This window comes from Austrofundulus limnaeus, unplaced genomic scaffold (assembly GCF_001266775.1).
Source record: "Austrofundulus limnaeus strain Quisiro unplaced genomic scaffold, Austrofundulus_limnaeus-1.0 Scaffold253, whole genome shotgun sequence".
Classification (NCBI taxonomy): domain Eukaryota; kingdom Metazoa; phylum Chordata; class Actinopteri; order Cyprinodontiformes; family Rivulidae; genus Austrofundulus; species Austrofundulus limnaeus.
In genome coordinates, this window is record NW_013952655.1 from 228,579 (window position 1) to 244,159 (window position 15,581).

The 15,581-nt window shown below is 40.1% G+C and overlaps 1 protein-coding gene across 1 annotated transcript in view; it reads right to left on the reverse strand.

The window, feature by feature from the left end:
- Positions 1-15,581, reverse strand: part of me1 (malic enzyme 1, NADP(+)-dependent, cytosolic) — a gene marked incomplete at its 5' end in the record, with an annotated part of 107,671 nt that overhangs the window by 52,625 nt on the left and 39,465 nt on the right. The window contains 2 exon segments of the mRNA XM_014020463.1: positions 11,377-11,526; positions 14,967-15,100. Coding sequence (XP_013875917.1) covers positions 11,377-11,526; positions 14,967-15,100 — 284 coding nt within the window.

Here is a 15,581-nt window from a genome sequence, read left to right on the forward strand (position 1 = left end):
ACACACACACACACACACACTCAAGATAGTATAATACATGAATATACATTGTCCTCTGATCATGATGTGAAAGTACTAAGAATTTTTTTGTGAATTTTATGGATGTCAGTAAACAGTCCAATGAAATATTAGAGTGTGTGAACTTTTTGTTTTGTTTTGGTGTAGATGACCAAAATCTGACATGTGACTCTCCAGTGATGCATCAAAGGTTTGCATACAGTGCATATATTGGATTTTATCATACATGTGGCTCACATGTCACAGAGGCCTTAGGCTTGTGAAAAAACTCGACTGAGATTCTGATAAATTTTCTATTTTTCGTATCTTCTTTGGTAAGAAGATACAGCACACATTGACAGATGGGATGAAGAAATGTGCTTCAAAAGGTTCATGCAGCAATTCTTGAGAAAAATAACATTGGTAACATACATAGCAAAAACTCATTGGTACAAGTGCTGGAAGTGGACAACATCTGCAAACATCTGATCACTATTTAATCCCCCAGTCTCTCTCATTTTTGTGTTTATAGTTTTATCACATTTTCTCACTACAAGAAACCAAAACTTACCGTATATTCCCTCAATACTTCACTGTAACTCTTGTCCTCTGGTCAAAGTTAAAGTGATTAAACGAGATCTGACACTGTGGCCAACTTGTGACATATGTCAAAAACATTTTCTGCTTGATGCAGCTAAAAAGGCACAGAGGTGGCTTCAAAACTACAAACCAAACTTTGCATGATTCACAAAGAATATCAGATAGTCTTTAAGGGATTCGTATTTTCCAGTGTGGGTTGGTGACATATTACTACTGCTGAAAAATATTTGACCAAACAGGATTGTGCGGCACACCAGCCAAACGGAGCTGTGCTCTGTAATTTTGCCCTTTCTAAAGATGTAGAATCTTGTGTTAATCAAAAAACTAATGTATACCAACATTTAATTGCAATAACCWCTGTTTTTTTGTTTGTTTTGTTTTGAACTTTTATTTAGGCAGGTAATCTCATTAAGGCATGTAGTCTCATTTACAAACAACAAAAAAACGAAGGTGGAAAATATAAATCAGAAATGCCATTATCTTTTGGATCTGATTTATAATATACAAAGCCCGATGCACTAAGCTGGCATGCAGATCAGATAAGTGACAACAGAGTTTGGATGAGCAGCAGGGACCTCCAGGGTCTGGGGTCACATGGGGCCACAGGGACACATGTCAACAAAAGTAAGTGAAAACACAGTGTTTCTACATAGGACGACAGGAGATTCCAACCTAGTAACAAGAACAACTACTGGAGGCCAAATCAAATGGCTTGGCAGGCCAGTTTTGGCCTGCGGGCCTCACTTTGAGCACCATTGCTCTGGAGAGAAGAGAACCAAAGTCAGTTAAAGCAAAACATGTGTTACTGAAAGAGGGACATGTGGAACAGGGCAGAGGTGTTGAAGCTGAAAGAGTTCAAGTCACACAACATGAATTTGGTGTGAAACTGCAGGTTTTCTGCCGCAGTTCAACCGATCATGTACATACACAACACCACCTGACATTCTCTCTGACACCAAAGGTTTCTGAAACTTGGGTCTCAGAATGGAGATGTTTGGAGGAAACCCAGCAGAGGTGTGAAATACCCTGCTGGTGTTACATAGCACATGCACAGAGAGGTGACAGGCAAATGTTTCTTCTGAACGAACAACAGTTACACTAAATTACAGAGAGCAGTGTKTTTTTTGTGCTACASATTATATGACATTTGCTTTTTGTCCCTCTTTTTTGTGCACATTTTCACCAAACGCAGCACAGACCTCCCAACACCCTCACTCAGCACAYATGACAGTTGGGGTYAAAATACAATAATTTTAAAAGGAACAGTACAACAATTCACCCTGTCCCATCTGGCATCCCATGGCACAATGTTATAGCAGATCCATGGAAATTTGATTTTATATTTTTGTTTGTTTATTCCCCCCCAGTAAACATTGAAAAACACTAACATTTCCAGAGTATGGTCTCAAGTGAACAGGGGCCAAGCAATTGGGGCCAACCATCCAAAGAAGACCCCAAGAGAGGTGAAGAGGACAGTGCAAACAGAGTGAGAGTCATTCAACTTCATCTACTCAACTTGTGTGTCAATGTGATTTGTAACAAAAAGGTTTACAAGATGTAGGGGGACCTGCAATGGTTGTCTGGTTTGTAGACCACAGAGCTGGAGATTAAGATCTACAAGTAACAAAGATGGACAGGATTAGAAATGAGTCCATCTGAGGGACAGCTCAGGTTGCACAGTTTGGAAAAAAGTTTGGACATGCAGCAGAGGGAARGTGGTTATACTGGGCAAAGATAGTTGAATGTGTAGGGAAAAAGAAAAGAGAAAGACCACGGATGAGGGTCAATGATGTAGTGAAGGAGGGTATACAGATGGGTTGGTGTGACAGTGGCAGTTGCGCTTACTTTTGGCTATTTTAAACAAAAATCTTACCAAAAAAGGAAAAGATGAAAATATCAAGTGTTGTGAAAGCAAATAAATGAACCAGTTAGTAGTATCATCTACTGCCCCATCTCATTTCTCATTTTTAACATTAGGTGGTTCATCTGCCTTAAATGACATGCAGTTTGCTTTTACTGTTCATAAAAAAGAAAAGAAGTCACCCAGATTTTAACCTTCAGCTTGTCCGACTGGATTATCTGACAAAACTGGGATGTAACACCAGTGAGTTCACAGACCCCGACTGGATCCAGACCAGCAGGGAGTTTAAAGCCAAACCTTTCTAAGGTGAGGTAAAACATGGACAAATTCTGTCAGGGAGGACTGTAGGCTGACAAGTATAAGCCTAACCAAAAGCCTACTGAATATTCTTGAATTTATTTAATCATTGTTTCTAATACACATAATGGAACAAAGTGCACTTTCTGTCAAATACCAATCCAACCACCTGGTAGTCCTGACAGGACCCTGACACGCACATGAACTTTAATGGCCTTTAGAAATGCAGGCTGTCTTAGCTGGGAAGACAGCTCACTAAATCATATGTTTAGTCTGATTACTTTCCATGTTTACACAGAAAATTATAGCACTGCTGTGGATTTAAGAAGAATAATAAATGATACATCACGTAGTATGCCAAGAAGAAACAAGAGGCGGGTCTTCTGTGCTCTGACATTTCTTTGCTTTCACTGGCTGCAAAACCTAAACGGACATGAGTTTCACACTCTTGCATTAGTTACTCACAGTCCCAAGAGGTTGATTTTTATTTTCTGCTGGTTTTGGTCTACTACAGCGAAAAATAGCAAGCATAAATAAATAATAAATAAACTAGTGCTAGGTACATTAATGGGTTATCACGTTAACAAGCTTACTGCGATAATTATTTTAACGCGTGTTAACGCTGTTAGTTTTTCATTTGTATTTACATCCATTCACTGGCTACTGGGTAGAGTTTGCATTGGTCCATTGGTTAAAAATAAATGGGTCAATTTTTCTCATACCTACTCTTTTTAACTGTTTGACTTGATCAAGACTTTTCTAAGAATTTACACTACAAAATAGGTAAAAGTGTRTGATTCGTACTGATATGGTATCAGGTCAATATCGGTATCAGCCAGTTATCAAAGTTGCAATATCGGTATCGTATCGGAAGTGAAAAGGTTGCATCGGGACACCCCTAATAAGTACATTGGTGTAGCTGCCTCATTTATAATATAGGCAAGCTAATACAACATCAGAAAAAACAAATAGACATGATCACACAAAATATGTGAAAATGGTGTTTTAAACAATAAAAAATGAAGTAAAATAAAATTAATTAAGAGCGAAAACTACTATAGCATGAAAATTTGCATCTTAGTATATGCTATTTAAACATATTAAAATACTGAACATGTAACATCCGAGTGACCGAGTCCATGCCGCAGCTCTTATTTGTTAACCAGGTGAAAGAAAAAGTAGTTCCCACTAGCTGTGAATAATTTAGACAAGATTTCAATAGTTTAGTTACTTTCCAATGTGTTTCTGGTAATATACTGTATGTTATCTGAAATGACTGAAGCATCAAAGTATCAATATTTTTATTTTAGAGTCCATTTCAGAGCATAAAGTTCTGGTATTGGTGTTATAGATTAGAATGCCTCCTGAACGCTTCCCTTAATGGTACGTTCACACCGAATGCGTTTTGAGCTGCAGGAACGGCTGGTTTACATGCAAAGTCTATAGGTGGGAACATGCTCCGACGTCGATGGGTCGACGCGCGGTCACGTGGTTGTTCGGCAGTCGTTTTCGCACAGACCTTTCATAGTCCCTGCGACACCCCCGTGCCGAATTCGGGAAACCCCCCTCCCTGAAACATACGTCACTGCATGGAGTTCCCCCGCAACAGCCGATAATGCAGAAAAAAGTCAGAATTTCTCCCCTCAACAGCAATGCAGAAAAAAGTCACTCACCCGACGGATTTTTATCCACATCTGTCCTGGTTAAAAAGCTCCACAGTTTCAGATTCCTCCATGCCTGTTTATTTGTTATGTCTGTTTATCTCCATTCGTGAGTTTTTCATGGTTTGACTATCTTTATAAAACTCTGCTACCTGGTCGGCTCAGGGAGCGAGTCGGTTTTTTTCCCTTTTTTTTACCGAGTGGTTGAAGTAAACGCAGTGCATAGCGCTGTCAGCTCTAGTAAGAAGCAAGTTTTTGTTTTTTTCTTCTGCTGTGTCTGTCCGAACGCTTTCAGTTCAGACCAATCACACATTAACGTTGACAAGGGAGGGGGGTCAAAAAGTTCTGCTGGGGGCTTGTGCCAAAAGGTGTTGTCAACACAACGCTGCGAAGCCTGGTGATGTAATTTTCGTCATTAAACTGCGACAACCCGTGCCGACGTCAGCAGTTCGCACGGAGTATGTTTTCAGCTTAAGGTGGACGTGCCTCTAGGGGTCTTGCGGTGCGTGAAGTCCGTTTAGCGTGGCGTACAAGGAAGCGGAAGGTAGCAGTAGAGTGTTTTCCATGCATGCCGTGCGTCAAAAGCAGCTGATGCTGGAGTTCAAAAATCTGAACTTTTTCTGCTCGATGCGCAGCATCATCCAATCGGAGAGACTCATTTTTCCATGTGATGGTTTCCTGAATGTTTCCCACTAACCCGAAACAGACGGACAGGAGCTCTTTAGCTGAAATCAACCATCTGCAGTTGGTGTTCTGGCAGGAGATATCAGCACCGATGCAGGTCAGCAGTTCGTTAAACTGACCGCGGTGTTAAACTGGACTCGGGACAAAAAAAATTGTCAGCTCGCAGCTCCTGGAGTGGTGAAACTAGCCGAACAAACCATCTCTAAATTATCTGGTAAATTAATCATCTGGTGTGCGCAACGTTCGCTTGCCCTTTTGTAAATAAAGCAAAGTCATTTTTAAAATTTAATCTTTATTTCATCCGCCAAAGACAGAGTGGAGAAAAACCAAGATGCTCCTCCCTCTTCAGACGCGCCTCTTGTCTGTGTCCCGGTCTGAACGTAGCACGTCCAACTAGAGGCATTGGGCGCATTTTTGCTGATAAAAACGCATCTGGTGTGAACGTACCATTAGAGGTTTTTTTGGACATGTCCCATTAGGAAAAACCCTGAGGCAGACCTACTCATTGTTGGAGGTATCCTCTCTGGCTAGGGGACAACTTGGGAACATCCAGGAGGAACTGAAGAGTGTCACYGGGTAGAGGAATGTCTGGGTTYCTCTCCTGGATCTATTGTCTCCACAACCCGACCACAGAAATATGGTAAACGATGGAGCTAGAGATGCTGAACTGCAAAGCTGTTTTTTTGATGGTAAATGGTAAATGGACTTCATCAAGTCCCTCCGGACCCCAAAGTGCTTTACACTAACAGACATTCATCCATTCACACACATTCACACACTGATGATAGTAAACTACTGTACATTGTAGCCACAGCTGCCCTGGGGAACACTGAAAGAGGCAGGGCTGCCATGCACCGGCGTCACCGGACCCTCTGACCACCATCAGTAGSCAAGGTGGGTGAAGTATCTTGCCCAAGGACACAACAACTGAGACAACTGGAATGGGGGATCAAACCGGCAACCTTCCTGTTACAGGACAACTCCCCTAACCACTCCATTAATGGCTCATGTAATTTGTACACCACAGAAGAGATGCCCTCCCACCATTTTAAAAAAAATTTTGCTCAATGTAAAGTTTTAATGAATTACTTTACACTCTTGAATTGACTTTTACACAAGTATTTTTTACCAATACGTGAGTACCATTTTAAACAGATTAACAGCATTTTAACTTGAGTTCATTATTCTAGTATTTTTTCCATTTCTAGAAAAAACCTATTTAATTTTACATTATTTATTTTTTATTTAACTTTTGCATCGCTACTCAGTGTGCAGGGTCTAGAATGCAAGACTACATCTTGAAAAAACGCTAATCTGCAAGATTAAAAACACTCCATCACCTCACTCAAATCCCTTCAGAGGATACCAAGTCTCCTTCAGCTGATACCTTTCATTAGAGCTTCATAACTTCCTGCAGCCCACTCCTTGATTTAATAAAAGAACAGTCTTCAAGACCTCATTTTGCCTATAATCAAGAATTACAATACAGGTTTTATTGCAGTGTTCAGTAAAACATCACCTTAATATTAGAAGGTTTCAAAGCACAGCTTCAGTCTTACTTGGCATCACATTACACACAGATTAWTTTTCAAAATAGTTATAAGAATGTGTCATATACCATATCTAGTGACGCTTTATAATGAGGAAACATGTGCCTGAAAACCATGACCCTTGAGCCACAAATATTGATTTCACAGTTTTTCTTGTTGTCAATTAATTGAGAGAAATACAGATGACTGGGGTAAATAAATTACTAAACCCACATATCCTAGCCTGGTTAAAAGCAGCCCCTTGGTCCTTGCTTTGCTTCCTACAGAGGGTCTGGACTCTTGGCTATTGAGAAACGATTGCTTCCTGGAGGCGTGGCCTTTGTTGAAGTTTAAAATGATCAGATTTTACCCATTGCTAACGTTTGACCGTGATGTACAGTATGTAGTGCACCAGCTCCACCATGAAGGAAGCTAAGCTAAGTGCGCTGTAAACAACCATCCCCTACAGGGAAGAGAGAAGTACCGAGCTGAATGAGGTGGCTGTAAATGAGTGCTGTAGCCTTTGTGAGACATAAGAATCAACATAGACTGAAAGGCTTTATTCACTTCCTCTGCTGCCATTGCTAAACTACAGGCTAAAATTAACAGTGCAGAAAATCAACATCTTTGTTTCAAACTCCTTCTGTTCACTGATTGGTCCAGTTGAAATTCTACCGGAGAAATCCATGTCAATGTGAGAAATCCCAGACGGAGCAGAAAAGAGAGATTAAAATCGAGTGGAACTGTAGGAAAGCAATGACCAGGCTACACATACTGTACCCCTGTTTAAAAAAAGCATTTTGCAGATGGATACTTTACTGTCAAAGGGGCAATATCATGGAAAATCTTCATGTCACCTCTGGACCTCAATGAACCAGCAAACTAGTACTTTAAAAAGGGATGATTATCAGTTTATTTASATGCTACTGTATATTTAGCAGCGTAACACAAAGTGACGCTCAAAATGACTGAACTAAAAWTAGCCACTTTGATGCTCTACATTTTACAAACAAAGTACACAACCCATATTTATAGTGAAAACAGAGTCAAACTGTGAAGAAAACAAACCCCTACTAAAGACGATCTCAGTTTACAGGCAAACTAACCAACAAAAGTCAGCAGCAACTAATCATCTCAGGATATGAATGTGCTCCTTTCTCTGATCCTACCTTCCTGGCTCCACTCCATCTGAAGATCAGAGAACAAGTCATGTTTGTACACCTAATGATGCTTGACCTTTGACCTCCTGCACAGAGCCTGTTGGAGTGTTCAGTACCGCTGCAGCAGATTAGCTGGTAAAGTCTCAGGCAAGAAAAGGAAAGGCTGATGCTTAAACACAGAAAGTCTTTATAAGTGAGGAACGGTGATTAGAGACTTAATCTGCTGCTGTGGTGGTCCGGACATAACACACACACACACACACACACACACACACACACACACACACACACACACACACACACACACACATCGGAAATTCTTGATTTCCGCAGTAGAAAAAAAATTTGCATTACAACAGTAGCTTTCTCTTCAATGGGAAAATAAACTAATCATCCAAGGTGAGACAGACAGAACAACGCTCGTAGACTCTCATCCAACATGAAGCTGAACATTTGCCCCAGTTAAAGCAGTTAGTCTTCATTTAAGCAGCTGCTTTGGTTTTACAGAATTCTCTGCTTGGCTGTGGCTGAGTGGTTAGGGGAGTAGTTTCTCTAATGAGAGAGTTGGCGGTTCAATTCCCTGCAATTCCGTCACATGTCAAAATCACCCTGGGCAAGACACAGAATGCCTCCACTACCCCTGATGTGTCCCATCAGTGTATGAATGTGAATTCAAGCACTGATTTGTCTCTGTAGAGTTTCTCAGGGATTAAAACGCCTGGTAGAATTAAATTTAGCAGATATTTATGATTAAATATAATTCAAATACTTTATTGATCCCAAAGGGAAATGACAGTAAAACGACAAACACATGAAGTTGACTCAGAAAACTCTGTGATTTTAGAAGAAAATCAAAGTCAAATGGAGACGTGTCTTTGTTTTAATTTGGGGCATATAAATATTTTGCCTGTAACCTGATCTCTTCAGGTTTTGTTGTGCGTGAATAGACGGTGTGGTGGTGGAAATACTGCGAGGTGCTTTCAAAAATATAATATATATAAAATACGAAATCCTCAGTGGAAAATAATCCGGGAAACGCTGACAGCTTTCCCAGCAGGTGTTCACCTGCCCTCTGGGCTGCAGCTGCGYGCACCAGCTGTCAATCAAACAACACGACTCACCCTGCTCTATTCTGATTGGGTAAAACTTTGCGGTTCTTTTTAATAGGGGTGACCATCAGTTTAATCCCTAGACGCTAAGGGCTCCTATTTGGGATATCCCTCCTGTTGCCTAAATAACTTGTCTCCAGCCTTTATATGATACGGTTTTGTCTTTTTGATATATGTTGGCCCAGTGCTTGAATCCAATTCTAATTTCTGCTCAGAAAGCCATCAATGCACCTCTGTATGTACCTGACGGCACCCAGGTCCAGGCATCTTGCTTTGAAGGCTTAACAAGGTTCGACAACAAGCAGCACTTGGAGGTTTGGTGTGAGGCACTAAAATCTCAGAGCTTTAAGGGGTTCAGTATGGTCGCTCAGCAGCCRACCGGACGATGCACGGTCAGACTCCACCATGCACAATGTCTGTCTTATCCTCTTTCATGACTTTTTGACCGTTTCACTATCTTTATAAAAACCTGAGTGGAAAAACAAGAAAATCGTGTACTCAGTAAGTAATAGGCTATAAAACAAAACAATAATTATATTTTTAAAGTGAACACCAGTTTTCTTAAAGAGGGGGTATAACACAAAATTGACTTGTTTGGGCTTCATGTATTTGTTCTAATGCCATTCCCACATCAAAAATATATCCAGAGTGTTGATTTGATTCATTCATGTTTGAGAAATCCTTGAATCTCCTGTGGTAGCCATGTGGAGCTGCCTAAATGCTTGCTGGTACAAAGCTCAGCCTATTTACACAAAGCTCCTCCCTGGAGCTCAGTCTGCAGCAGAGCTCCAGCCACACAGAGCACCCTATAGAGGAATTGTTGTGAAGTGGGAGTGTCAGAAATAGTAGGAGGTTCTTAAAGAGACAAAGGCCAATTTCAAGGTGTTTAGACAGACCAGGGCCCTTTCCCAATCGGTGGCTACACACTCGCCCTACTCCCTACAAACTACACTCGCTGTGAAGCCCCTCGCAGCTGAACTGAGTCCCCTTGATGGCACTGTATACACCCTCYTCTTTTGAGACGAGCTCTCCTCACACCACCGGAACAGGAAGCTGTCGTCACCATGGTAATAGTCCAAGCTCTGGCAGCGATGGAATGCAGGAGAACAAACACTTTTTTTAATAGGACCAAAGAAAATATTTAATTAGGCCCACATTTTAGAGAGTTTTCAGATATGACTGTGTTTGCAATAAACACAGTGTGATAACTTGTCAAAACAATTGCACTTTTAACATTTTTTAAAATCATTTATTTACTTTGCCTTTCTTTTCTTCTTTTTTTAAATATGGACCATGGTTCTGTGTCTTTAATAAAATTTTAATTGAATTAAACATGATTTATGTGAAATTATATTTGTTGGTGAGGTGTTTATTTAGTAAATATGTGTACAAAACATATGCGGAACTTATATTTATACATCCCATGCTCCATACTGACCACTATTTGGTGCTGCACATGCTGCTTAAGTCTGCATTGGATGCTGACTCGCTGTGGAGGACTTAATAAGCCACTCACCCTAATACCTAACTTGTTTCGGATGGGACTTAATATGGCCAACCCTCCGCGGGAACGTGCAAAGCGAGTGAGTAGGGAGTAGGGCGAGGGTGTAGCCACCGATTGGGAAAGGCCCTATGATGCAAAGTCACATTTATTTTTAATATACACAGCATTTTCATGACAAATGAAGGTAACATGTTTGATACTTGATTGTGGAATAGAATGGAATCATATGCCAGGAAAATACACAATACCCCCCACCCCATCTGTGTTCAGATGGTATTTTTTAAAATTGTATACTGTATCAGCATATCAAGTACTACATACTTTAACTGTAGAGAAGAAATTTTGTTTTTAAAATTCATTAAAAAAGAAAATCTTCCACAATAATATAAACATTGGTTGTTTGTAAAGTTTTGTACAGATCTAACAAAACAATTTTTTACATGTAATTAAAGTGAGATCCTGCTCCTTATGTGTAATTTCTTATCCCATCAGCGGATGTTTAAATTTTATGGTTCACATACAATATCACAATCCCCACACTAAATTTAGCTTTATAATACAAAATGTTGCCAGTTCTGCAGAGAATAACAGCTGAAAGAAAGTTTTGAAAAAGGTTTCTTCAGGTGGTTTGTTATATGATGCATTTGAGAAAGAACTGGCTTTAGCAGTGGAATAATGCTGCCACACYGCCAGCAAATGCCTGAGCAAAACCAGTGAAACAACGACATAATTTAGGTGGTCACACATTAACAGGGCTGAAGCAAAATAGGGGAAAACAAGAACACCAGTATTACCATGAGACTTTTTTTCCCCAAAAAACATTAGACCATGATGCATGGGATGAAAAATAAATCCAGCATAAGAGTGGAGTTGGTCAACTCCAACAAAAGATTAATAAATATAGACAAAGCTGAAATCAGCCCTGATGTTAAATTAAGTTTCATTTTGGAGTAGAAGCCGTGGCTGTGACTTACCTCGGTCTTCTAAAGATGAGGCCATACTGCTGGCAGGCCAGGCCCACAGTTGGAGTGTAAATGATGGGCATAAACCTCTCAACGTCTGATGTAATAAACCGATAGAAGAGCTTCTCGTTGCGATCCTGAAGCCCCATCAGGAACACATATCTGGAAGTGTCAGAAAACAGCAGGTTAATCTTTAGCACCATGAGTATCTACATGGAGACAGGCCCCAGCTCCACTGAGGTACAAAGGTTTCTAAAATACTCATGTTAAATTCTGGATGCTCAATTTAGAAATTAGACATTAAGAAGTTTGTAAGATCTTCTAGATTGGTGCAATAAATTGTCACACGGCAAATTCCTGTGAGTGTAAAAGCCTTGAAGTCACCAAAACTCTGGTCTCAGTAGAACAAATATTTGTAAAGACATTTTTTCTTGAGTACCAAATGACTGGGAGAAAAAAATAAAAAAACAAGATCAAAGTTGGACCGCAGACAGCTGACATAAGCTCTTTGTTCTGAAGATTGAACAGGAACTTGTAGTTGACCCAAATTAAGCAGCGTATGCCAGAAAGAGCTCTACTCTCAATCAGAGATGTTTCCATAAAACCACGAGCACAGAGTGCCTCTTGTTAAGAACATAGAAAACAAGCATGCTCTCTCTCTCTCTGATGTAGATTAAGCTACAGCAGCTGCACAATACACATTGATGACGGTTACTATTAAGAATTGTTTTTCTAATTCTCAAACAAAATTCACTTCTCCCACATTCAGTACCTCACAGAAAAGTTTCTGTATGCAGTGGAAAATTTGGGTGAAGGAAATTTGGCTTTAAAATCATTCACACAATCAGTTTTATGGAGCCTCCTACCACCAGTCTGTTTACGACCTGCAATAGGGCTGGCAACAGAACAAATATGTTTCTTTGAGTTTGTGCATCCTTTGCAGGTGCATTTTTGAGTTCTGCACAAGATTCAAATTTATAAAACTCTCATAAAATGAGCTTTGAACCGAACAACACCTGTGCGCCGGTGCAGTTTACACACTTATACAGTAGATTTGTGCATTTAGAAGAAAATCCTCCCTTGATGTAAATAACTGCCAGGGACAATGTCTACTACGGTTTGCAACATGAGTTTTGCATTTACCATTTCCTAAGGACAGCTCTGAATAAAAAGGTAAATGGTAAAATAATGCTTTATAAAGTCTCTACAGACTCAAAAGTGCTTCACGCTCACATTCACACATTGATGATGCTAAGCTACGGTGTAGCCACAGCTATCCTGGGGCACAGTGACAGAGGCAAGGGCTGCCATGCACTGGCGCCACTGGACCCTCTGACCACCAGCAGTAGGCAAGGCAGGTGAAGTATCTTGCCCAATGACACAATGACTTAGACGGATGGAACAGGGCATCAAACGGACAACCGACCACTTACACTCCCCAACTGTTCTGCCACGGATGCTCAAAGTGAAAAAGTTCAGTAATCTATTTTCCTATTGCTTTTAGAAAAACAGAGCTGACATATGAGAACAAATATTAATAATCCTCTCTTAAGTGTTGTTAGCACTGTAGCAGTTTGCTAACTGCTAATAAAAATAATAACAGTGCACACACAAAGTAGTCAAACTCCATCCACATCACTTCTTTATTTTCAGTTTAATTTTTAACTAACTCAGCCAGAAAATGCTTTCCTCACTGCTTCTATCATTCAAAGCTCTGAACAACCAAGCTCCATCATATATTAAACATCTTATTGTTCCATACTTTCCTAACAGAGCACTTCGCTCTCAGACTGCAGGTTTACTTGTGGTTCCTCGAGTTTCTAAAAGTAGAATGGGAGGCAGAGCTTTCAGTTATCAAGCTCMTCTCTTGTGGAACCAACTTCCAGTTTCTGCTGGTGAGGCTGACACTCTTACTTTTAAGATTAGACTGAAGACTTTCCTTTTTGATAAATCACATAGTTAGTCTTAAGTTTCCTAACTTCTTCATCTCTGCTGCTATAGACAGACTGCTGGAGCACAAGCTGAGCACATTTCCTCACTCTGCTGTTGTCTTTAGTCTCTCTTCTCTACATGTTTATTGTAATTATTTCTATCAACAATGTTGTTTCTTCTTGTCTCTTTTCAAGAAGAAGGTGCACCTGGACCAGTCCTGGACCAGTCCTGGACCAGTCCTGGACCAGTTCTTCTGTGCTTGCCTGTGTCTCTTTCCTGTCCCCCAACTCAGCCAGTTGAGGCAGATGACCCCCTGTCCTGAGCCTGGTTCTGGTTCTGCTGAAGGTTACTTCCTGTTAATAGGGATTTTTTTCCTCTCCACTATCACCAATGTGCTGCTCAGGATGGAATACTGCGATGAAGTGATTCAACGCAGATGTATTCATCTGCTGGCTTCTTTTTCGTGTACAGTAGTACCCTGAGAAGACGTATGTTGTGACTTGGCGCTATAAATAAACTGATTTGAATCCTGTTCTTTCCTAATGACCCAGTGCTCTCAGGCTGTATAAATCAAATTCATTAGTTTAAAAAAAATGTATGTGGAACAAGATGTATCTTTTTCTAAATTAATCTGAGACTGACAAATAGCCTACCTAAAAGTAAGTTCCTAAGGTTAGCTTAAAGGCCTGTTTCTGCTGGTTAACAAYCTCACTGAATGGGAATTTTCCCTTTAGCTGCACCACTTTATAAACTCTAGTATTTGAGTTGGCAAAGTTTTTGGAAATACACTTTCTCTGTTAAGAAGGGCCACAGCGGGCACTTTAGTCACCACATCAACTAAGATCATAAATCTGCTTGTTGTGTGGATTTCTTCATCACTTTGAGAAAGAATTAACTATATATAGTAATCTGAGAAAACAATAASTTAAAGGGTAATGTTAAGAATAAGGACAGGATGCAGCAGTCTTTACCAAATAAGGATTGAGTATTGGGAAACAGAAAAGGCTAAAAAAAAAGGGAACAGAAAAGGCTTGAGTGACGACAGTCAAAAGTCCCAAAGAGACATATTATGAGTCATTCACTGATAAAACATGGGAACTACYGTTTTTAGATGGGGACTTTGTGTCATTGCTATTTATTAAGATGCAGTATGATTTTTTATTTACTCTAAATCCTATTTTGCATTAGTGGGTTTTCACTCATCTTTCACATTCTGACTGACAGCTTGTGGCTCAAATGACAGAGATGAAAGCTGGAGAAAACGCTGACTTCATCAGAGGCTGAAGAGGCCAAACTGAAAGGTTAGCATATGGTGCATTTGTTGTGCAATGAATGTAACTCTAAGTAGTGATGAAACATGCAATTTAAATAAAGTGCAGTTTTTATTTGACCACTGAGGACGATGGAAAAACAAAAAGAGTAGGGAGTAAATGGGAAAACTGCTAAAATAAGAGAACTGTCAGCATATTTATGAAGAAAATCCCACAGTATTAGGAGACAGATGATCTCAGAGGGCTGATATCTTATCTGCCTCCTGTCTTTTAAAATGTTCCAAGTCAAGGATCTCTTTGCACACAAGAATCAGCGGAAATTTAACTCTTGTGAAGGACGGGACATTAGGTCGTAAACACACCATAAACTCTTGTTTGGTTTGTAAAAAAAACATTCACCTGTCAAGGTCATCTCTCGTCATGTCGTAGTTTTTGAGGACGCGGAGCAGCTGGACGTCTTGACTTATAAAGCATGGAGGCAGAAGGCCATGGATTCCCAACTGGAGACGCTCCTCCAAGGAAAAAGCCAATCCCTGCAAGCAGACACATGGAGCACCTTCAAACTTTGTCTTCCACATTGTAATAAATACAGAGAATGTCCAAAGTAGGAATGCATGTGTTTTGTACTTTCTGCTTCTAAACTCAGACAAGACAGAAGTTATAGTTTTTGAACCCGAGCATTTTACAAATGGATGGATAGAACCAGCAACCTACCAGTTGCAGAAAGAATCCTATAASCACTCTGCCACAGACACCCCAAAGTATATTTGAGTGAATGATCACTGGTTACTCAAGTTTATGAAGGTAACTTATTCCATTGGTCACTCTGTTGGCAGGCATGAGGTAGACTTGTGGAATTTTGTTTAAAATTAATTATATTCTTAACCATTTTAATTGGACAACTTGGTTTCAAAAGATGGAAAAATTATACAGCGGGTAAAATAAGTATTGAACACGTCACCATTTTTCTCAGTAAATATATTACTAGAGGTGCTAATGACATGAAATTTTCAC